The sequence below is a fragment of the Theropithecus gelada genome, chromosome 15 (assembly GCF_003255815.1).
Source record: "Theropithecus gelada isolate Dixy chromosome 15, Tgel_1.0, whole genome shotgun sequence".
Classification (NCBI taxonomy): Eukaryota; Metazoa; Chordata; class Mammalia; order Primates; family Cercopithecidae; genus Theropithecus; species Theropithecus gelada.
In genome coordinates this window covers 90,733,227-90,758,297 of record NC_037683.1, presented here as the reverse complement: position 1 = coordinate 90,758,297, position 25,071 = coordinate 90,733,227, and the positions used below count along the sequence as shown (strand labels likewise).

Here is a 25,071-nt window from a genome sequence, read left to right as displayed (position 1 = left end):
GGGCACAGAGCAAGACTCAAGAAAAGAAAGGAAGAGAGAAAGACAGACATTAAAACTCTAGACCAATATCCCTCATAAATATAAATGCAAAATCCAACAATATACTAAAAGGTTAGTAAGACGTCAAGATTATGTGAGATTAATCCTAGGAATGCAAGTTGATCTAACATTTAAAAAAATCAATGAATGTAATTCATCATACTAACAATTGAAAAAATGTATCCTCCTCTCGCACAGAAAAGGCATCTGACAAAATACAAAAATCGACTCTGATAAAAACTCTCAGCACACTAGGAATAGACAGGAATGTTTTCAATGTAAGAAAAGGCATCTACAAAACTACAACACAAGTCATGTTTAATGGTGAAAGAATGGACAAGGCAAAAACATAAGACGTCACCACTTCTACTCGAATTGTATTCTAGCCAGTGTGATAGGCAATATAAACAAGATAAAATAAAACACATCCAGATTGGAAAGGAAAAAGTAAAAATGTCTTCATTTGCAACTATCGTAACTATCTAAATCTACACAAATCTACTAGAATACGTGAGTCTAGTTAAGACTGCAAATAGAGGTTAATATAATCTGTATTTCTAAACACTACCAATGAGTAATCAGAATTTAAAACATTAAAAGACAAGCCAATTTTATCCAGATTTTTGACAAAATTGATAACCTGATTCTCAAGTTTAAAGAAAAATGAGAAGGAACTAGAATCCTCTGGAAAAAAATCCATATGGTGAAAAAAACCCCAAAATCTCAATTCTTAACCTCACACGGTATACCAAGGTTCACTCAAAATGGATATGTGGCATATCCATATAAAGATGACTACTGAGAAACAACATGTAACTGCATGTAACAACATGGATACACATGAGTTGACACACACACACACAAAATTTTTCTGAATGAAAGTCAAACTCCATCTGTACTGTATTCAACTTATGTAAAGTCCTAGGCCACATAACTAATGTACAATGAGGACAGATCAGTGGATGCCTGGGAATGGGAAAGTGGGGAAATAGAAAATTTTTCTAAGAAATAAATGTGTTCATTACCTTGACTGTGATGAAGGTTTCAAAGGTGGATTTTTGTGTCAAAAGTCATCAACTTTAAATATATGTAGTTTATTGTACATACCTCAACAAAGCTGTAAAATTTTTTTTATTTCTCTAAGAATTATCTAATCAAATAGAAAGGATATAAATACATTACAAAGACCTAAAGCAAAACACTGATGAGTATTTTATTTATAAAAAATACCCTAAGAAGATTTTACAAAATATTCCTATTAAAAAATTATAAGAAGTATATCAAACAAATTCCTACCACTGGTCATATTTGAGTAGTGCAACTGCTGGTAGTGACTCTTCTTTTGATATCAGCTGTATTTCTGTTACGGTTTATATTCTTTCAGTAATAATTTGCTTTGGTGTTTTTCTCTTTTTTAAATTTTATTAGCACACAGATATGCATAACAGGACATCCCCCAAAATTGATCACTTCATACCTGCACTGGGGAGCGAATTGTGACCTTCTTACTTCCTTCCACTGTATCAATTTGACAAACAATAGATCTTTCAACTCCAGACTCTCTGTGTCTTACAGTGTACAGACGTCGTCCCACTTTTGTTAAAGGAATCTTATCAGCAGTAGAATGGTTAACAGGTGCTAAATTAAATAAGTATGTTTAAAAGTTTTTATTATAATTCATTAAATATTAATTTTACATGTTATATATTAGAAATTTCAGATGATTCTTAAACTTATAAATAATAGTCACTAAAGTCTTCGGATATAGACCGTAAAAGGGATATTTTAAGAAGCCACCATATATTTCCACAGCATTCATTACAAAATCCCATTCAGGAGTTTAACCCAAGACAACAAGAGCAAACCTTTCCAAAATGAGTAACGAGAGCAAGTACTATAAAATACAAGAATATTGATCTCTGGCTTGCTGTAAGAATAACCAGAGCATAATAGCTTTTGGTAGACACTGGTAAATATCAAGGTGACTACAATTTTTGTTTTTAATTTTTCCAACAACTTGTGTCACTTTTCCTTTATATCTTGGACTTGATTACACAAAATTTTATATGTATTTACCTAAAACACAAGTTGTATTGGGGATGCAATTACTTGCATAAATTTCATTTACCATCCCATTCATAAAAATGTAAAAAAAAAGAGGTAAAATTTATGAGAACATTAAGTACAACGTTATGACAATACCTGAAACACCTGTTACATGTTATTTTCTAACTAGAAACACAAGCTATTTTAGTAGCCTACCCTCCCATGTCTAATTAATCTTCTAAATGATGCCCTCCTCAATAACTACTTAAATGCCAGAGTATCAAAAAGTGGTGTAGGGGAGGCTTTGGGACTATTTAACTTCACAATGACTACATATTATGATAATTTAAGAATGTATATATTTCACCTCCAATAAAAATGAAAAACTTCTAGGAAGCAGAAAAGACAAAGGAAAAAATTTTCATCTCAATAGGCAGAACATTAAAAAAAAAACTATTTACAAATCCTAAAACCATTAAAAATTGCCATTTGCATGAATTCAAACTTTGAATTCATTCAGTTGCAAAACTAGTGGAATACCATCAAGTGATACCAAATGTGAATAAAAGAATCCCCACAAACATCTAAACATCTATGGTCTATAAAAGCTGAATGAGGGCGAGATCTAATACTTCTCTTCCCAACAACAAAGCAGTAAATTGCCATGCTCTGAATAATGCAGTGGATAAAGAAAAAGTTTGGAATACAAAGTTTTAGTAATGACACACTGCAACCAAGATACTGCAAAGACAAAAAACAGCTCTTGACCTATCAGAAAGGAGAATTTAAAAAAAAAAAAAAAACCTTGCTAAGATTCTACAAAAGAGTAAAATAACATGTAAATTGTAATTTAAAACAAAAAAGCCCCAGAAAGGTAATACAGCAACTACTTACTAAGAAGAATGAAGAAGAGTTTGCTGCTTAGGCTGGTCATTGCATTGAAATGATCATTGTCCTTGGTTCGGACATAATCCATACTTAAACTTTCTTCATTTTTCAATACATATGATTTTGCCATAGGAATGTTGAGTACACTAAAAGAATCACTTGGCGAAACAGAGATAGTAAGTCCAAGGGAATTTAAAATTATAAATGGTGCCAGATCCTTTACGAAGTCAGCTGAAGATCCAGTGGCAGCTTCTGTAAATGCCTAATAAGAAAGAGTTATCTTAAATAAAATTAAATGTGTAAAATTAAATGACAAGGAGAACAGTAGAGGACAAATGACAAATAACTAAGTCATTAAACTTCTTATTCAACAGACAGATCAACTCAGACAAGTATCTCAATATTTAAAGTTTCAAATTTCTTTACTTACCTTGACTAAATTATTTAACATTACAAGACCACATTTGGATAATGTAATGTTTAATTGGTCTTTTGAATGGAAACTAATGACAGTTTTATATTCTGGCACTTTGTAGTTTTCTTCTTCAGGATCTGACTCAACAATGGCCTTTTTGGCTTTCTTTTTCATCTAAAATGATAAATCACAGAAATACAAGAAAAAATTATTTCTAGGAACACAACATAACTAGACAAATTTCAATAACAACATTAGAGAGATCAGTACATTTTATCTTTTCTAATTTCAGTAAGTTCTACTGCCTTACTGAAATTACTTGGACATCAGCCAACTAAGGTCACACAGGATAGAAATATTAGAGAAAATAAATCATGTCATCCTCAGTGATAGTAAACTGGCAGATATAATTCAGAAGGAATAATAAAGACCTAGAATTACTACGTGTACCTGGCATCTGAATATAAAAGCACATACTTCAAAGCAACATAAAAACTCAGAAAACAGTAACTTAATGTATTGGTCATGCTAATAATAAAGAACAGAAACATGGAGACTTACAAAGGCAGGTAATAGTAGCAGAACAGTGTTATAAACCTAGAGCTCATAAGAATCAATACCCTTTACCATTTTTTAGGAGTCACAGATCCACTGACCATGTGTATTCTAACCTAAAAACCATCAAGGAATTCCTTTTAAAATCCTTCATCTAAAATATCTGGAAAATAAAATTAAATGATCTAATACGAAAAGAGCTCAACATGCTAAGCTAGCCACCTCTGCTGTTACTTTAACTGGCTTTAAGCCACTGAAAATCTGTCCGCAGGCTGACCAAGTCATTATTAGGTAGGAAATACGTGAGTAATTCTGCAGTCTCTTACTTCAGAAGCAAAATTTCATCCATCTAAAGGCCCCGATTCTCATGATTATATAAACACACAATATATTTCAAACAAATAATACACATTCTTGCACACACACACACACATACACACCTCCCCAGAGGATGAAGGAAACTCAGGATAGACAACAACTTACAAGAAGATGACAGAGGCATTATAGCATAGTGGTTTAGAGTGGATTTAACCCCTCTGCAGCTGGATTTGCATCCTCTCTCTTCCACTCTGTAGCTTATTACTTCAAGAAGTCTCTTAACCTCCCTGGTCTCAGTCCCTTCACAAGTCAAACTAGGGATAAAAACTATTTTCCTCCAAGAGTTGCTGTATCTGGCACATAATACTTGTTACATAATTGTATTAGAAGCATAGGAAACATTGGCCTGAGATTTGAAAATTACATTAAGAGGGCAAACAAGGAAGCATGTGGGCAAGGCCCATGATGAGACAACCCGAACTTTGTTGTGATTAAAATAAAGTGTCTAATATGGCATAAACATTCTCAGTTTTGGAAAATTTTTTCAGACCTCAAATATAGACTGATGAGGGAATGTTAATAAAGGAGGAAGCTATACATGTGTAGACATAGAGGGTATATGGGAAATCTCTGTTCCTTCTTCCCAATTTTGCTTTGAACCTAAATCTGTTCTTAAAAAAAGTAGTCTTTTAAAATACATACATACATATATATACACACACACACATATATATATACCTTGATACCAAGATTCCATGGTCTAAAATCCTCAGTCTGATCAATTTCTAAGGGTTCAAGCAAAGGCTCCCATACACCAAACATTTCATTATAATAATGCACCTATAGAGAGAATTTTTAAAATTAAAAATGATTTACTATCCTGCTTCCCACCATGTTTTTTGGCCCTGTTATTTCTTCTATACGAAAACCAGTTTACATGCCATTCAGTAGCTTCCTATAAACACTCCCTCAGCATTTTCCTCACTTGGCTAACTTCATAGTACATATTCGCTCTTCACAATTTAGTCCAGATAAAACCCCCTTTAAAGCATCTTTGCTTGATTCTACATTATATAAAAGTATAAGGCATATCTTTCTAACTCTTTATATCAGAAGAGATTATTATCCACATATTCAGAAATTCTGTCTATATCCTCAAAAAAAAAAAAAAAGATAATACTTTCACTCTTTTTTTTTGAGGCTGGGTCTCACTATGTCCCCCAGCCTGGAGTGCAGTGGCACGATCTCAGCTCACCGCAGCCTTGATTTCCCAGCTATTCTCAAGTGATCCTCCCACCTCAGTCTCTTGAATAGCTGAGACTACAGGTGTGAGCCACCACCATTGGCTAATTTTTTGTATTTTTAGTAGAGACAAGGTTTCACCATGTTGCCCAGGCTGATCTTGAACTCCTGGGCTCAAGCGATCCTTCTGCTTTGGCCTCCCGAAGTGCTGGGATTACAGGTGTGAGTCACTGGGCCTGGCCTCAACTTTAACTCTTAAAAAAAAGAATTCTCAATCTAATCAACAACTGTTGAATAATATATTACCTTTAAGTTGATAAAATCAGTTGAAATACAAACTTAATGTGGAGATGTACTTTAAAAGTGAAAGGACTGTATACATAAAAGCAATTATTCAAGGGCAAAATTTGAAAACTTTTTTCTAAAAGTTTTTGACCCAACATCATATTTACAATAAGCTTAATTTAAATAGCTACATAAGATTCCATAATATTCCATATGTATCATTATCTGTTATAAAACTGGAAAAATATGCTTACTTCTAGCTCAAGCTGACAGTGCAGATTTATTAGGGAACTCCAGTTTTTGCCTTCCCCTGAAAAACGTGACTTTGCCAGAAGCATAGGCACTGTTCTATGACCAATTCCAGCCTCAAGAACTATAAAAATAGAATCAATGTTCATTTTTATCATCTCGCCTTTGGGTACCAATTCAGTTGTGGGAGCTATTTTTTCAGTTTCATTTGATTCTTCAAGAAACCACATTTTTAAAGTCTTTGTATCCTTCTTTTCCCATAAATGTGCAGTAGAAGAAGCTGTTTCTTCTGGGATGGTTTCCTTAGTTGTATACAGTGCTGAAGTTATGGTAATCATAGTATTTATAATAACTGGTGAAACCTAAATGGAAAAAAAACTAATGATAAATCTATACAAAATACTTTGAAACATACTACTTCAAGAAATATTAAATACACTTGCTGAAGGATTATGAGAAATTAAATATTGAATTAACATTACTACCACAAATAGTACAAACTATCGTTTATACAATTTTTTAAATTACTATAACTAATTGTGACTTGTTAAAATATTTACACGAATCTTGTAGATATTATTAAACTGATGAAGTATAAAATAATTTCAATAATATTTATTAGGGATATTAGATGTTAACCACACAAACGTATTTAATAAAATACAGAATAACATTCATCATAAAATGTGTATTAAATAATATTACTTTGTAAATATCTCATAAAAATATATTTTCAAAAACACAAATACATCTATTTTGTTTGCCTAACAATGAAAAGACTTGCTATAATAACTTTCTAGGCTTTTCTACTTTTTAAAAATGCACTGAATATTCAAACGATTATATTTTAATTTACCTTTAGTGTCAGGGATTTTACTGACATATCGATCACTTGTGGATCTGTACCTGCCTGAGTAGTTTGATAAAACAAGTCACAGGGCTGCAAAACCTATGAGAGAAAAATCAATACCACTAAATTAATGTTTAAATATAAAAATATTTCTATTTAAAGACTCTCCTAGTAATAGGTATGTCAAATAAACGAGTTAATAAAAATAACTATTTAAAAAGTTACTACTTAATACACTCCTTAATTGTCCCATAGGAAGGACCTCTAGAACCTAATATCTGTTGTATTCTTCCACAGTAATATAAGTTTTATCTGAGCAGAAGGTAGCTCGGAAAAAAATACCACATTCTCCAACCTTTATTGCAGCAAAGTGTGGTCAAGCCAAAAAAGATGTGAACAGAAGAAATATATATGTAAAACTTCTAAATCAAAACCTAAGAGAGAATTGGTATACCCTCCATTTTCTATTCTCTCTCTTTGCTTAGTGGAGGGCCAACTGTCTTGTAAATTTGGGCAACAATTTATCTTACATCCTAACTAATATACATATATTCTTTGTATCAAAATTACATCTTATATTTATATGGTGACAATGTTTAGAACATGTATGCTTCTGTAGATGCATACCAAGCACCAGGAACAAAATACAAAGAAACAAACAAAAACATATGTTTCTATTACTCCTTTAGAAGTTCAAATATTTTTGTAAGTATTTGCTGGGAGTCAGCCAGTTCACTTGAAAAGATGTCTGTAAAGGAATGAATTTTAAGTAGAGTTATAAAGAGGAGGAAGGCCAAGAGGTTACTAGAGAGTAAAGTATCAACGTGAACTATGTCAAAGCAAATGGCCGAAAGTTCAAATCACATTACATGGAGACAAGGAAAAATGCATTATTTGAGCAAAAACATCCAAATGGGAGAAAAAAGTTAAAACAATAAAACTGAAACAACACAGCAAACAACTGGCAGAAAGTCTTAAAAGTCCAAAGAGCTATTTGGAATTGACATGATTAGAAAGTCAAAGTAAGATCTTAACTGAAAAGTGTCAAGATGAACCCAACTTTTTACTGAGAATATTCCCACAAATACTAACAATAATGAGCAACATCTGGAAGAATGAAAGAGTTTCAAAGCTGGTCAATAACATTCTAAGCTAAGCTCTCTAAGCAGAGAGAAAGACATTTTACAGAGCAAGGTTGGAAAACATGTAGGTAGTTTTTGTTTCCTAAATAGTTTACAATTAAGCAGATGATCAGATAGTTAACTCACAGTAGTGACTTTGCCTTTTCTCTTGATTGGAAGAAACGGGCAGGCTCTCACTTGGAGATCTTTAATAGCAGCAGTCATTGTGCTATTTTCAAGGTTACCTTTATAGCAAATTTCACATTGTGTTGTAATGACTAAAGCAGGAGCATCATTTTTTGTCATGTCAGCCACAAACACAATTTCAGGATTTTTAATAATAACATTAATTTCCCACTTCTCTAATTCCTGTGTAGGTACTAAAACAAATAAAAATAAATTAATAAATTAAAATATTTGCTATATATTATGGATAATTTATTATTTATAAGAAAATAATAAAATGAAATAATAGTAAAAAGTAAAATAAAAGAATCTTAGATTCCAAAGGAATCAACTACAACCCTTAGTGAAGATTTGAAGAAGCTATAGGCATAAGAACATTTTTAAATGAGGGGGAAATCTCCACTATTTAATTGGAAAGCCTAGACCCTAATCTAGTTTCCAATTCTCAACTTGATACTCTTTCTACTATACCACAGTAAATGACATATTACAAAAAGATAACAAAGAAACCATATGTTAAAAGCTAGGAATAAATACAAGAAAAATAAATGAGTGTTTTAAATTGAAATATTATCTTAATTGTGAAAAGGTATGGTTGGTTGATTATTCGCTCGCTTGTTTTTTTCCATTAGGCAAATTCCTTCATGTTACTGCCTGAAGTACAATTACTTATTCTAATATAGGTTTCATAATTTTTAAATGCAATATATATTCACACCTTTAAAAAAATGCAAACTATACAACCTCCCAGAAAACACATTAAGGTTTTCCTTCTACTCTGAAAAATAAAATTTTAATTTCTTAAAGTGTTTACCTTGATGATCTAAAAGGCTAATCAAGGTAAGTCCTGTTGTAGCACTTCAATAAAACAAATATTAAATATTTTAGCCAATAACTAACCTTCTTCCTTAGCAGTCCATGTTTGCACACTGGTTTCTACAGCAGTGCCTGTGGTGTAGGCCTCCAGAAAGACATTTGCAACAGTCTGCAGAAATTCTACACTTGCACAAATATACATTTCTTGAAAGACTGCATCAGTCACACAGCCATCTCTGACTTTCCTGTACTTTATATCCATCATGTCTTTTTTGTCAAAACCAACAGTCAGTCCTATCATTCTGGAAAACACAGTAACAATTCCTTACATGAGTAACTTAGAAGTAATCAAACATACAAGTAAAACTTAAAGACCTCTTATCTCTTTCACTGACAAAAAAAAAAAAGCATTCCGAAGTCATGTCTCTTGGGAAGATCCATAAAGTGTTCCAAATAACAAACTTACAAATTTCTGAAACACAAATGTATCATAAATTAGGAAGTGTATGTTCAATAAATTATGAGTCTGAATCTCAGGATATTTTTTCTTTTCAATTTTTCATGTACTTCCCATTGCAATTAGCATGGATTAACAATAATTTATATTAGAGAATGTAATTTAAATAATGTAAAAACCAATTTAATTGCACTGATTATTTCTATTTACTCAACCAATCTATCAATTATTCAGTAAGAATAGCACATAACAGAACCAGGACATTTTAAATGTTAACTGAGTACTACGAGTTGACTGAACTGAAGCTTTAAGGAACCTAGGATGCACTCAGAAAATGAACGTGCAACTCTGGAAATGAATTCTGTAAAATGTATCAACAATTTCTCAAGTAAAACCTTAGAACATCATTACAATACATACCGAGGAGTTGCTTTCTTGACATGAGGCCTTTTATCATCTAAAATACAGTTTTTTAATGAGAAGGAAGAAAATGTTGAGTCATCTGTATACATTTTTAAAGTACTTATAATATTCTCCAATTTAAATTCAGCAAGTTTCAGAGAAGGATCCCGAACATCTGTAAAGGAAGCCTATGAAAGGAGAAATCAATACAAAATTACACAGAAACACAAGTCTAACGTGTATTTTATGATATGAACTACTACAAAGTATTGCCTCTGCTTATAACAAATCTCAAAATTCTCTGTCTCCAAAGGGCTCTAATGAAAAGCCAAAAATATATACATATCACTTCAATTTTACAATTTATTTTTCACATTATTAGCTACATGATAGATAACTCATTTAAAAGGGAAATGGTTACAATTACTATTAGAGTAAAAAGATCAACCACTTTTCTCGGAGGGACAGATACTACAAAATACATGTTAAGTATTAACATTTTTTACTTTAAAAACATCTACCTATGCAAATTTCACAAGTGAAAATACATTTTCTTTTCTTCCTGGACTTACTTGTTTAGGACCTGGACTATACAGCACCATGGTGAGATAATCAGTTTTGAAGCTCACGTTTAGTGTTGTCTTAACTAGTGAGGCACGTGAATGTACTTCTACCACGGCAGCTGTCACCACAGTTGCTCCTTGAAAAAATTAAAGTTATTTAATAAAAGAAAATATATTAAAAATTAGCTCATTAAAATACCCCTGAAATAGATTTAATAGAACTATTAATTAAACAGGTATAGTAAAATGACATTCAAGAAAATAAAATACTAGGAAATTCACATGTAAAACTCAGTTTCTGGCTTAGGACTCTTTCCATAATAATTTGGGAATATTAATTGAACACTTGGTGTTTCTCTTTCCTTTTGATGCTTCTGTTTCCACCACTGTTCTGTTCCAAGGAAAAATAGACCTAATCACTGAATATGTTTTGGGGATTAAGTAAAATAGCACATGTAAAATGCATACTACAGTACCTGGCACATAATTTAGTATTCAAATTTTACTTTAAAAAACTAAAACCAAGAGACATTTAAAAAATTTTTCTACTTATGAGAAGAATCCAAAATTTGTTTTCTACATTTAAATTTTGAATCAGGACATTATATGCACATATTAAATGAGCTTAAAATTAAAACACACCACTTTCTAATTCTCGTTATATCTAACTTCAGAGAAAAGTACCATCATGCCAGGTAATGTATTTTCAATTGTGATAGAAATTTACATACAATGAAATATACGTATCTTATATGAACTATTTGATGAAATTTGGTAAGTGTATATATCCACATAACCACCACTTCAATTAAGATACTGAACACTTATATCCCTCTAGAAAGTTCCCTCTTAACACTTGCTAGCCAATCCTCAACCTCTCTACCATTCTAATTTCAATCATCATAGATGAGTTTTGTATACTTTCAAATTCCATATAAATGGAGTCATACAGATTGTAAAATTTTCTGTGTGGCTTCTTTCAGTCAACATAATGTTTTCGAGGTTCAACCGTGTTGTTCCATGTACAAGTAGTTCACTCTTACAGCTACTCATGCACTCTATGAAAAGAGTTTATCCTCCTATTGATGAAGATTTGAGATGTTTCCAGATTTGGGCTACTATAAGTAAATCTGCTATACGTATTCCTAAATGAGTCATTTTGTGTATATATGTACTTATTTTGGGGTGCGCTGGGAGTAAATACCTAGGTCTGGAATTGCTCTGTTAAAGGTAGGTATATGTTAACTGCCAAACTCTTTGCCAAAGTGGTTATACTGTTTCACATTCCTATCAGTAGTCCATGAGAATTGCAACTGTTCCACATTCTCATCAACCTTTGGTGTTGTCAGTCTTCTACAACTTAACTCATCTGGTGAAATGTGAAATTTTCCTGATAAATAATGGTATGAACGACCGGGCACAGTGGCTCACGCCTGTAATCCCAGCACTTTGGAAGGCTGAGGCAGACGGATCACGAGGTCAGGAGATCGAGACTATCCTGGCTAACACGGTAAAACCCTGTCTCTACTAAAAATACAAAAAATTAGCCTGGCATGGTGGCAGGCGCCTGTAGTCCCAGCTACTCGGGAGGCTGAGGCAGGACGTCAACCCAGGAGGTGGAGCTTGTAGTAAGCCGAGATCGCACCACTGCAGCCTGGGTGACAGAACGAGAGAATGTAAACATTCCAGGAATGACTTAAAGACAAAAATGTATTCTGCAAGTGAGTGTAACATTATTTACATTAATTATGTCAAGTTTGTTGCCATATCTTATCATTTACCAGGAGTGGTGTGTTCAAATCGCCAACTATGATTCTGTATATGTGTATTTTCTTCTTTAGTTCTGTCAATTTTGCTGCAGATATTTTACAGTTCTGTTATTAGGTATATACACATTTAGGATTGTTGCATCTTCTTTGTGAATTGACACTTTTATCATTATTTGAAAAAAAACAAACCTTGCAATGAGTCATTCAGGAGAAAGATGAATCCTAAGGGGATATTTTCATGGTCTCAAGGAATCACGGCTAATTTTTAGGGTGATGACGTTACTATATTTAAAAAGTAACGTCCTTATTGCTTATGGAAAAATAGCAATCAATGGTATAATATCTGGGATTTGCTTTAAAATATCTTATAGACTGGAGGAAGAAGGGGGAAGAGCAGAGTGAGGGCAGTAACAAAAGCAGCCACATGATATTAATGAGTGAAAGTGGGTGATGAATACATGTGGGTTCATTACCTTATTCCTTCTACTTTGGTATATGTGTAAAAATTTCCAGAAGAAAACAATTAAAATAACATACTCAAACATCTGTTTCTTGTTACATCAACTGCAGACATTATCTCTCACTCTTTAAGCCCTTACTATTTGTTTCCCCTGAACCATCTTCCTCTTTACAGCTTTGCTTAGTAATGTCTTTACTTCTAAGTTATCACGGTTCATAACATTTACTTTATTTACCTAAGAAGTCTTTGACGTGTTGTTTAACTATGACCATGTAGTATTTTTCAATGAGACTTACACTAATACTGCCTCTGCTGCTATACTGTCACAATGAGTGCACCTCTGAAAAATAAGAGGTTCTCTTCTCACATTCTAACAATGGCTCAAAATTATGCAAAATTTAGTCCACTTCTGCACCAGGGTATAGAAATTTCTTTCTTAAGAACAGAAAACACTTTCCTCTCTATATCAGTTATATAATATAGCTAACTCTGTATCCTACATACTATGTGGAATTCATGCTATTTTTCTTCTATAAGACATTCTTCCACATGGCTTTTTTTTTCTTAAAGCATTCTCATTTACTTTTTAATGAAAGCTAATTACTTTCTAGCCTATTCACACAGATAATTTGGAGATTCCTTTTCAATGCACTCCTGGGTAGGCCTAGGTTTTTTTAACCCCATATTTTCCCCTTTCCTAGATTCCCTGACTTGCTGAAATACATTTTCAGACTAATTTCTTTTACGAATGAGTATGAAGAACTCTGTCACAGGAAATCTGAGAATTTTTTTCTTTTCACATTTTGGGTATTGGCTTGGCTGTGTATAGAATCTGAGCTTCAAAAACCACTTTCCTTAGAATTTTGAATACATTTCTCCATTGTCTTCCACCATCCAGGGATTCTATTCCATCATGTTTTATTGATAAATAAAAACAACAAAAATCAATCATGCAATCATTTTTTTCTAAGTCCCTGACAGGCAGCCTGTTTTTTTCTGAAACTTCAAAAAATCTTAGCTTTACCATTCTGACATCTCATGAAAATGTGTTTGCATGTGGAATCTTAGTTTATCCAATCTGCTGGAAACTCAGTAGATTCATTATAGCCAAGAGCTTCCTTCAATATTTACTTAGGTCTGGACAGTTTACAGCAGTTCTCCCTTACCCGCACTTTCAATTACCTGCAGTCAGGTCAACTGGGGTCTGAAAATATTAAGATACTTTGACACACAGACCACATTCACATAACTTTTATTAGAGTATATTGTTAAAATTGTTCTAATAGTTGTTGTTCAACTCTTAGTGTGCCTAATTTATAAATTAAACTTTATCACACATATGTATGTACAGGAAAAAATATAGTTTGGGTACTATCCAAACATAGGTAATACCCAAAGTTTCAGGCATCAACTGGGGTCTTGGAACATATTCCCTGCAGATAAAAGGAGAGTACTATCTTCTTTAAAGAATTACCTTCCATTTCCTCAATTATTTCTTCTGTAACACTTATTCTGGAATTTGGACTTTCTGAACTAAAACATCACTCTTTAAGTTTGATCACATTTTCCATCCCTGTGCTTTTTTCTTCTCTGTCATGGGAGATTGCCTCGACCAAATATTCCAACTCAATACTTCTAATTCCATGTTTAGTGTTTTTGTTTTAAATTTTCAGCAATAATATTTAGATTTCCAGCAACTCTCCAATGCTTGGGTGAGCTGGTGGTGCTAGTGGGATCCATTTCTTATACTATCTTCTCAAAATCCTCTTAGAATGTCAGAGTTTGTTTTTTGTTTGTCTGCTTCCTTTTCTGTCACCTCAACTATCTGTTTCCTTCAGAAAACACTATTCTGTTTATCTTAGTTTCATTCATGCTTGGGTTTTTTACAAGTTTCTTCATATCTGACCATTCATATTTAACAATAAAGGACTGGTTTCATTATTCCAGCTAGTAAGGGTGGGGTTTCCTACAATGCTGTAAATGTAAAGCTGTTTTTCTGTTAGGATTCTCTGAGTAAAAATGCTGTGTAATACCTCAGGGCTTTGCAAAGGTGAGTCTTGTGAACTAGCAGGTTTCATTTTGAGGTAGGTAAGTCTGAGGATCCCCTATAATGCCAGAATGAAAACTTTATGCTTATGCAGCAAAGTCATCCCAGCACTAACTAACCCTCTGTATGTGCTCGTGCTGAACTCAGAAACCAGCCACCTTCCATGGAGCACACTGGATCCAACATTAGATGAAGCCTCTTTCTGAGTTCTGCTTCCTTCTACTCCATTCCATCCATCTCCCAAACATTTGCTAAACTCCACCATCTACTAATGATGAGCCAGCCTCTCTTTGCACCTCTAATACTCTGATATTCCTAATGTCAATATAAAAGATTTCTTTGGGATATATACCACACTAGGGATAGGGAGAAGATGGGGGAAGGAGAGAAAAATGGAAAATAAGGAGCTACAAGGAAGTCAGGAAAACACGAATATAGATTGAGGAATTTTGTTACAATAGGACTAGGAACTTTCATTCAAAGAAAAAAAATCAACACAGTGACTAATGGACAATTTAGAGATGTCTGAATGGAATTAGCTGATTAGAAAGAGATTTACAAATCTTATTTTGCCCAAACTAAAGAAAAAGAAGGAAAGAAACAAGGAAAGGAGGAAGAAAGAGGGGAGGAAGGAGGGAAAAGATAGAGGGAAGGAGAGGGAAGAAGACAGAAGAAAAAGAGAGAAAGAGAGGAAAGCAGGAAGAAATTTGAAGTTTTAAAAACGTACCTCCTGAATGGTGTGAAGCATTAGTAGTAACTCCACTAGTGGCACTGTATTGGTCTTTTGTTACAGCAGGTGAGGCACTATCATCTTTTTTATACCATATATTGCCATGCAATGTTTTAAAAATAGTTGTTATATCTTCTTGACTAAGAATGAACTGTTAAACAAAAAATATTTGCTCTTTTTAGCACTGCTACTTCACTGAAGAATTTAACTACAGTTAAAATTCTCAGAAGAGAAAAATGAAAGACTGTTTCAATCCTCTACCACATCAATTAAACATTTTTACAAACTGAATATTCAGTTTTCTAAATGACCATGTGCTCTTTAGTAGCTTGTGAAATATAGAACTAAATTAGGTGCTAACGCCAATGAAGTTATGAATAAAGAACTATTCGTTATTAATGTACCAAATAATCTAGTAATTTTAAACCTTTAAAATGAACTTTAAGTAGTTATCTATCTACTTTGGATTTTTTTGGTTAGTAAGCACCTCATTTTACAAATGTAGAATAATCAAAAATGATACATTTGGTTAATCAAAAATTTTAGAGTTCACAATGTGCTTTACATGAACTATTTTATTTGAACCTCAAAAACGTCCTAGGTATATGGAATATAATCCTGAAATTTATTTATTTTTAGTTAGGTAGTTAGTGACTGGGTCTCATTCTGTCACCCAGGCTGGCATGCAGTCATGCAATCCTAGCTCACTGCAGCCTCAAATTCCTGGGCACAACCTCCGACATCAGCCTCCCAAGAAGCTGGGATTACAACCATGCACCAACGATGCAATCCTGATATTTATATTTATAAGACACTGAACCTAAATGGTTAATATGCTTAGGTCCACACATAAACTAGGAACTAACTCAGAGCTAGTAATTTCAGGCCAGATGCAGTGGGTCACGCCTGTAAGCCCAGCACTCTGGGAGGCCCAGGCGGGCAGATCACTTGAGGCCAGGAGTTAGAGAACAGCTGGGCCAACATGGTGAAACTCTGACTCTACCGAAAATACAAAAATTAGCCGGGTATAGTGCACACCTGTAATCCCAGCTACTCAGGTGGCTGACGCAGAATTGTTTGAACCTTGGAGGCAGAGGTTGCAGTGAGCCTAGATCGTGCCACTGCCGTCCAGCCTGGGCAACAGAGACTCTGTCTCAAAAATAAATAAATAAATAAATAAATAAATAAATAAAGATCCAATTTCAAATCCTAGCTGTTACAAATTTAGTCCCAAATCAACAGCATAAGACCTGCCTTAATAGCTGTGATGGTTAATTTTGTACGTCACTTTGGCTCAGTCACAGTACCTAGGTATGTGGTCAAACATTAAATGTTTCTGTGAAAATATTTTTTAGATGAAATTAATATTTAAATCACTAGACGCTAGGTAAATCAGATTACACTCCATAATGCACGTGGACCTCATCCAATCACTTCGTATTGAAGTTGGAGGCCTTTAATAGAAAAAGACTGACCTCCTCCAAGCAAGAATTCTGCCAGCAGACTGCCTTCAGACTTGAGCTCCAACACTACCTCTTCCCTGGGTATCCTTCCTGCTGGCCTACCCCGCAGATTTTGAACTTGGTGGCATCCTCAATCATGTACACCAACTCCTTAAAATAAGTCTCTCCCTTTTCCCTCTCTCTTTACATACACATACACTCTGTCTCTCTCTGGAGAACCCTAACACAACAGCAATAATGTAAAAAAGATCTTTGAGTTTGGCTCACTTCTAAGTTTGTCAAAACAACAAAAAGGATTAGTTATATTTTTAGCTGTTATGACCCCAAGGAGATAATTTGAATCACACAATATTTAATAAGTTTTACTTCTGCCAAGCTTTCTTTGACTGCATTTCAAAGATGATACACTAACTTAGTGTTTTAAAATTACGTCCACGTGTACCTTATACATACTACTAATGTTTTGGGTTTTTTAAGCTTTCATTCCTTCATTCATTTATTCATGATGCTTATTTTGTAACTATGTAGCAGGCACTGCAAAAATAGTTCATATAATAAGCAGAAATTAAATATTACAATTTCTAAACCATGTCTTCCAGTTAGTATTTGTCTATCGCATGCACCTCAAATACTGATTGTTAATCGGCACTCTTCCTTCACTTTTGCCAGGAGCTCAGTGGAGGAAGTTGAAAGAACTGTAAGGATCCCAGGGCTGCTGATGTGCAGTATCTACATGTCAGGACAGGCTGTGTATGCAACCACCGAAAATGTGACAAGTCAGAAATCACAAGCTGCTCCACTTGGTCTGGATGCGTTAGACTAATTGATTTCACAACCGATTCTAGCCTCTCCCTGACACAGAAGATGAGGCCCAGGAGGGAACAAATATCTGGGCTCTGGGGTGAGCTGCAACAGCAGCTAATCAACTACTCAAGTGAATTAGAGTAAGGGAAGCACCAACTTTATCCTAGAGGGTTGGCCTCAAAAGGCAGCTGGGCACTTGCAGATTGTCTGCAGCATCACCTGGACATTCTGTATGGATTCCACCTGGGAAGAGCACGGGACAGCAGTGTCTTTGCTGCCCCACACAAATACGCCTAATAACTGGGCCCAGTGGGGTGGCAATGGCCCCAGCATGCTGGGTGGAACACACTATTTATGTTTTACAAGTTTCTATCTGTTATCTCACCAATATAAATAGACTTCAAATACTTATCTTAAGAAGATAACTTCCATCTCCTACCCTATAAGTTAAAGCAGCCATTATTATCTTACACACTAAGATTTTCATAATGCTATCATGTTTTATGCTCTGAATATACATTTGACTTAAAAGTCTGAAATCTCTAAAATGATGGTTTTCTCTTAATAAATAAAATTTTTACAGAAAGAAATAGGGAAACTGGGAGATGGGGAGAAGGATTTGTTAAGTAGGTTTCTTAAAGAAATCTCCCAGAGTGTACGTTGCTATCACTTCGGCAAAGCATGTGACACACTTTTGACCTTCATCCAGTCAAGGGAAAAAACTATGAACTTGTGGGCAGTTCCATGAGAGATCTCTGAAGCAATGTCAACCAACAAGAAGGTAAAACTAAGGTGGTGACACATTTGCCATTTTCATTTTCAACTTACGAATTCTTCTAATACTTTCTCTTCCTTTGTATAGATTATTTCATATATTTCCACGGCTTTAAATGCCATCTATATGCTGATGACTCCAACATTAGTATTTCTAATCTAGGTCTTTCCAATACATTATCTATTAACATATCTAATTGACTACAACACCATGCCTATTATTTGTGTTCTTCATTAAATTTACCACAATTTATAACTATTTTAATTATGTGTCAGATTACTTTTTTTACTATCTAACTACTACTATACCTTCCAGATCACCATCACCACCAACCTCTGCATTAAACTGGCAAGTTCCATGAAGTCAGAGACAATGTCATCGCTTCCTTGCCATTTTATCTCCAGTAATAAATGGAGACCATTTTTAAATGAATTCTAATTTAATATAATCACTACTTCAATTCTGACCAAGGTGATTATATATATACAAATTCCACTCAAATGATGCCTTATGTCCCCAAGCAATATTTTTGAACAAGCAAAACAAAAATTGTTAAGTATCCAAAAAAAAGTTACCTCCATTGGTTTCAGCTGAGCATTTACATTAAAACAAGGAACTTCCTGGTACCACTCCCAGCATAAATTTCGTTCAACCACCACCTCCAGATTTAATGGCAGTAGTAGATCCAGTACTTCCTGGTATGCATTATTAATAAATTGAGATCTATAAGTAAAGATAACATTCTTTTAAATTGGCTCATATACATTCGGGTAGTTAAAAAAAGATTAACTTAAATGTATCCTTTTATATGCAAATAGCAGAAATCAATAATTTGTTGGGTATAAAGGGAAAAAAATCTATCAGGCTTTTTTTTTTATCTGTCAAAATGAGTTGAGTGATGTTCTATCCCACTAAAAACCTAGGTGACTTACACTAAGCTGAGTGTTCCATATTATACAGAAATAGAGCCAGGTACAGTAGCTTACACCTGTAATCCCAGAACTCTGGGAGGCTGAGGTGGGCAGATCACTTGAGGTCAGGAGTTTGAGACCAGCCTGGCCAACATGGTGAAACCCAATCTCTACTAAAAATACAAAAATTAGCTGGGTGTGGTGGCACGTGCCTGTAGTCCCAGCTTCTCAGGAGGCTGAGGTGGGAGAATTGCTTGAACCGGGGAGGTGGAGATTGCAGTGAGCCAAGATTGCACCACTGCACTCCAGCCTGGTCAACAGAGCGAGACTCTGTCTCAAAAAAAAAAAAAAGGGAGGGGGGGAGAAATATGTATTTTTAAATACAATTTTGTAATATAGTAAAAACTGCAAAAGTATAAAAGTTGTATAGCAAACCATTAAAATAAGAATTATCTCTATGTAGGCCAGGAGCGGTGGCTCACACTTGTAATCCCAGCACTTTGGGAGGCCGAAGCAGGTGGATCACCTAAGATCAGGAGTTCGAGAGCAGCCTGGTCAACATGGTGAAATCCTGTCTCTACTAAAAATACAAAAATTAGCCAGGTGTGGTGGTGTGCATCTGTAATCCCAGCTACTTGGGAGGTTGAGGCAGGAGAATCGCTTGAACCCAGGAGGCGGAGGCTGCATTGAACTGAGATTGCACCATTGCTCTCCAGCCTGGGCAACAAGAGTGAAACTCTGTCTCAAAAAAAACAAACAAACAAAAAACAACAAAACAAAACAAAAACACTCCATGTAATTTGTAAACAAACATTATATAAGACATCGTTATAAAAACATTTTAATTCACTGATTTAGATAAATAACAAAATATCACATATTCCCTTACTTTATAAAAAATAAGCAGCACCATACGAAATTTCTATTTCTATGAGTTAAAATAGCTGAATACATACAATTTCATATTAAGTTGAACTATATTTTCCTTTCCAAGCACTTATAAAGGTAAGACTGATACTCAGGAATGAAGAAAAATGTAGTAGGTCAATTGAACCCCTTCAAGTAACAATGTGGCCATAGAAGCCTCCCATTGTACCTCAAAGTGACAATCTCAAAGTGTTACTCCTCAATAATGTACTTATATTTTAATTAGCAGCAAATCCTTAAACTAAGGTATAACATCATGACTGTAGAATTTTGGCAACCATTTAATCAACAGGAGAGAAATATGAGAGTTCATCAGGATCTCCCAAAAAGCCTGGTACCAAGCCATTTAATGAATGAATGACAGAGTGACACCAAACATACATATGCCTGCATGCTTGCAGTCTCCACTTAACAGTAATAGGTTAAGGAATCTAAAAGCCCCACAGGGAATGCTGCACACATAGGTTTTCTTTTCTTTTTTTCAGTTATCCTCTGATATGCATATGCAATTATATATGCATCCTATCATAGGCTAGGATGCATATATAATTTTAATGGCCTTATTAGAATAAATGGCTATAAGTATTTTAATTACCCTTCTATTATTAAAATTTCAGTTTCCAATTCTTCACCCTAATACTTGGATTATTCTCTCTCTCTCTCCATATATATATGTGTGTATGTGTATATATATGTGTATATATATACAGACATGTGTATATATATACATACATACACATATATACATACGTATGTGTACATATATACACATATATACACACATGTGTATATATATACACACACACCCATATGTGTGTATATATATCTTTGAGTAAATTTCTGTCCTTTGGACAAACTGTGAGAAAGAAAACTGCTATGTGAAAAGATTACTTTCTCAGGAAAAACTTTTCTTATCAGTACTACCCAATATATGGATTAAATAAACCTTTCCTATGTGCTCCCACATGTACCTTACACTTTTTCCATCACTGCATTTAACATATTGCATTTCAATAGTTTATTATGTGCTCTGTATTTTCAATTAGAATGAAAGCTTCATGAGGGCAGGAACTATGTTCATCTTATTCTCCGCTTTTTGTCAGTACTTAGATGATTGGCATGTGCCATATAGCGAATAAATATTTGCTAAATTGCAGTCAAATTGGATTAATGTATAAAGAACCTAGTCACAAACATGAATTCCCATTTTTTTTAATGCGCTTTCTAATACATTGTAACTAAACTGCATTTTCTGGGGTTTTGTTTGTTTTTTTGAGGCAGTCTCACTTCGTCATCCAGGCCGGAGTGCAGTGGCATTAACACACATCATCGCAGCCTCAACCTTCTAGACTCAAGCAATCCTCCTGCCTCAGTCCCATAAGTATCTGGGAGTACAGGCACACGTCATCACACCCAGATAATCTTCGTATTTTCTGTAGAAATGGGGTTTCACCGTGTTGCCCAGGCTGGTCTCAAACTCCTGAGCTCAAGCAATCTGCCATCCTCAGCCTCCCAAAGTGCTGGGTTTACAGGCGTGAGCCAACATGCCCAGCAACTGCATTTCCAATTACCAATTATTTTACAATTATTTCAGGAAAAATTGGTTATACTTTATAACTGAGTAATTCTATTTCTAGGAACTCATCCTAAGGAAATGAATTATCCCAAAGAAATGAGTAGACAATTACATAAGTACTGATGTAATAAAGATATCAATCATCAATACAGTGTTACTTATAACAGCAAAAATTATATATATTAGAATCAAATTTATAACAAAAGGCAGATTTAGATTTTCTAAAAACTGATGAATAAAATATTTGGAAAAATTTATGCACTCAAAATAAAGACATGGAAAATTTATAGCATATTTTTAAGAAAAAAAGCTATTTGCAACACAAAACACAATTCTAATTTTTTTTTTAAAATACTTTAAGTTCTGGGATACATGTGCAGAATGTGCAGGTTTGTTACATAGGTATATGTGTGCCATGGTGGTTTGCTGCACCCATCAACCCATCATCTAGATTTTAAGCCCCGCATGCATTAATTAGTTAACTAATTAGTATTAGTTATTTCTACTAAATAACTAATTAGTATTAGTTATTTGTCCTAATGCTATCCTTCCCCTTGCCCCCCACCCACGACATGCCCCGGTATGTGATGTTCCCCTCCTTGTGCCTATATGTTCTCACTGTTCAGCTCCCACTTATGAGTGAGAACATGTGATGTTTGGTTTCCTGTTCCTGTGTTAGTTTGCTGAGAATGATGGTTTCCAGCTTCATCCAAGTCCCTGCAAAGGACACAAACTCATTCTTTTTTATGGCTGCATAGTATTCCATGGTGTATATGTGCAACATTTTCTTTATCCAGTCTATCACTGATGGGCATTTGGGTTGGTTCCAAGTCTTTGCTATTGTGAATAGTGCTGCAATAAACATACGTGTGCATGTGCCTTTATAGAAGAATGATTTATAATCCTTTGGGTATATATCCAGTAATGGGATTGCTGGGTCAAATGGTATTTCTGGTTCTAGATCATTGAGGAATTGCCACACTGTTTTCCACAATGGTTGAACTAACTTACACTCCCATCAACAGTGTAAAAGCATTCCTGTTTCTCCACATCCTCTCCAGCATCTGTTGTTTCCTGACTTTTTAATGATTGCCATTCTAACTGGTGTGAGATGGTATCTCATTGAGGTAAATGGCCATACTGCCCAACGTAATTTATAGATTCAGCGCTATTCACATCAAGCTACCATTGACTTTCTTCACAGAATAAGAAAAAATTACTTCAAATTTTATATGGAACCAAAAAAGAGCCCATATAGCCAAGATAATCCTAAGCAAAAAGAACAAAGCTGGAGGCATCACACTACCTGACTTCAAACTATACTACAAGGCTATAGTAACCAAAACAGCATGGTGTTTGTACCAAAACAGATATATAGACCAATGGAAAAGAACAGAAGCCTCAGAAATAACACCACACATCTACAACCATCTGATCTTTGACAAAACTGTCAAAAATAAGCAACAGGGAAAGGATTCCCTATTTAATAAATGGTGTTGGGAAAATTGGCTAGCCGTTTGCAGAAAACTGAAATTGGATCCCTTCCTCACAAGCATGGCAGAAAGCAAAGGAGACATGGAGGCACATCTTTACATGGTGGCAGGCAAAAAGAGGATGAGAGCCAAGCAAAAGGAGTTTCCCCTTATAAATCCATCAGATCTTGTGAGACTTATTAACTACCATGAGAACAGTATGGGGGAACCACCCCCATGATTCAATTATGTCCCACTGGGTCCCTCCCACAACATGTGGGAATTACGGGAGCTACAATTCAAGATGAGATTTGGGTGTGGACACAGCCAAATCATATCACCTCTCTATTATCCATCAACATGATTCTCAATCATTAAAATCCTGTTCCACTACCTTTGGTCACACTTGCTTGGCAAAAATTCAGTTTTGTCTCAATCCAACTGACTGTTGGATTCCAAACACAAAATACCAAGTACTGCATGAAAAAAAAAAAGACACAGTATTAATTCATGGTTAACAATATCAGCAGGACCCTCAATGCTGCCTCAATACATTTTCCTGGTTTCTCATCTCTCTGCTCCTTCTTAGTCTCTTTTGAGGGTTCCTTTTTCTGCCAATTCTTTAAATACTGGTATTCCTCAGCATTCTTCCTCATATGTCCCACTCTACAAGCTTTCTTGTGACTGTGTTCATTCCAATGGCTTCAGTGACTAGCACAAATTATTACTAAGGACTCCTAAACCTAGAAGTCTAAACAACGTCACCTATATGCATCACCTAGGCACAAATATTCCACTGCCTTCTGGATTTCTTTCAAGATCTCTCCATGTAGAAGTCATGCAATCACTTTCAGGCTACTTTGCCTATTATGGAAATAATTACTCTCTGTATTCTACTGGGTTTTTCTGCATTATTCTGTCTTATCTCAGTGAAGTGCATCATCATCAAACACTGATTTCCAAGCCTGCAACTTAAAGTGAATTTTAATTTCTCCTCTCCTTTAACTCCCACACCCATTCAATCATCAGTTACTATAAATTCTGGTTAGCTCTCCACTACTTCACTCCCCTACCTTAGACTAAGTCACCTATAATTCTTATGTGAGTTACTGCAATAGTTACCAAACTATCCTTCCAACCTCTAGTTTTGTCTCCTTTGGACCTAATTTCTAGAACCTTTTCAAAATATGATCCCATTTTTATGCACCAGCCCACTATATTTATTAAACAGTACCTACCACAACAACCCAATGAGGTAGGGTTTGTTAATCCCTTGTAAATATTGCTTACTATTATATTTCTTATTCTTAGCACAATGCCTGGGATATATTTGGTGCTTAATAAGTGCTCAAGTGACAGAAATTTCTCCTTCCATCTAAGATGATGTAACATGAATGGGTTTACACTCCTGCTTGAAATAACCCTGCTCTCCAAAAAAAAAAAAAAATGACAAAATTTATTTAAAATAGTTTTCAAGATACAAGACATCAAAAATGGATAATGACTCCAAAGAGTTGGGAAAAAAATGAGGTAAGCCCTACGACTGTCTCAGTTTACTACTGTTTTGCAATAATTAACAGGCCATGGGACAAGGAGGGGGAACCCAGGAGAAGGCCAGGAAAGCCCCAGAGTAGAGAAGGTAAGAGATGAGAATCCAAGAGAAACCAAGGTAGTTAGAGTTATATAATAAAATACTAGAGAGAAG

The 25,071-nt window shown here is 34.7% G+C and overlaps 1 protein-coding gene across 4 annotated transcripts in view; it reads right to left on the bottom strand.

Annotated features, from left to right (window-relative positions):
* Positions 1-25,071, bottom strand: part of VPS13A (vacuolar protein sorting 13 homolog A) — a 246,679-nt gene that overhangs the window by 88,557 nt on the left and 133,051 nt on the right. For all 4 annotated transcript variants that reach the window (XM_025360006.1, XM_025360007.1, XM_025360009.1 and 1 more), the window contains 12 exons: positions 19,056-19,203; positions 15,436-15,589; positions 10,442-10,569; positions 9,888-10,057; positions 9,095-9,312; positions 8,156-8,388; positions 6,894-6,986; positions 6,043-6,399; positions 5,000-5,101; positions 3,404-3,562; positions 2,980-3,235; positions 1,517-1,677 (listed from right to left, as the gene is read on the bottom strand). In XM_025360006.1, coding sequence (XP_025215791.1) covers positions 1,517-1,677; positions 2,980-3,235; positions 3,404-3,562; positions 5,000-5,101; positions 6,043-6,399; positions 6,894-6,986; positions 8,156-8,388; positions 9,095-9,312; positions 9,888-10,057; positions 10,442-10,569; positions 15,436-15,589; positions 19,056-19,203 — 2,179 coding nt within the window. The remainder of the gene's footprint in view (positions 1-1,516; positions 1,678-2,979; positions 3,236-3,403; positions 3,563-4,999; positions 5,102-6,042; positions 6,400-6,893; positions 6,987-8,155; positions 8,389-9,094; positions 9,313-9,887; positions 10,058-10,441; positions 10,570-15,435; positions 15,590-19,055; positions 19,204-25,071) is intronic.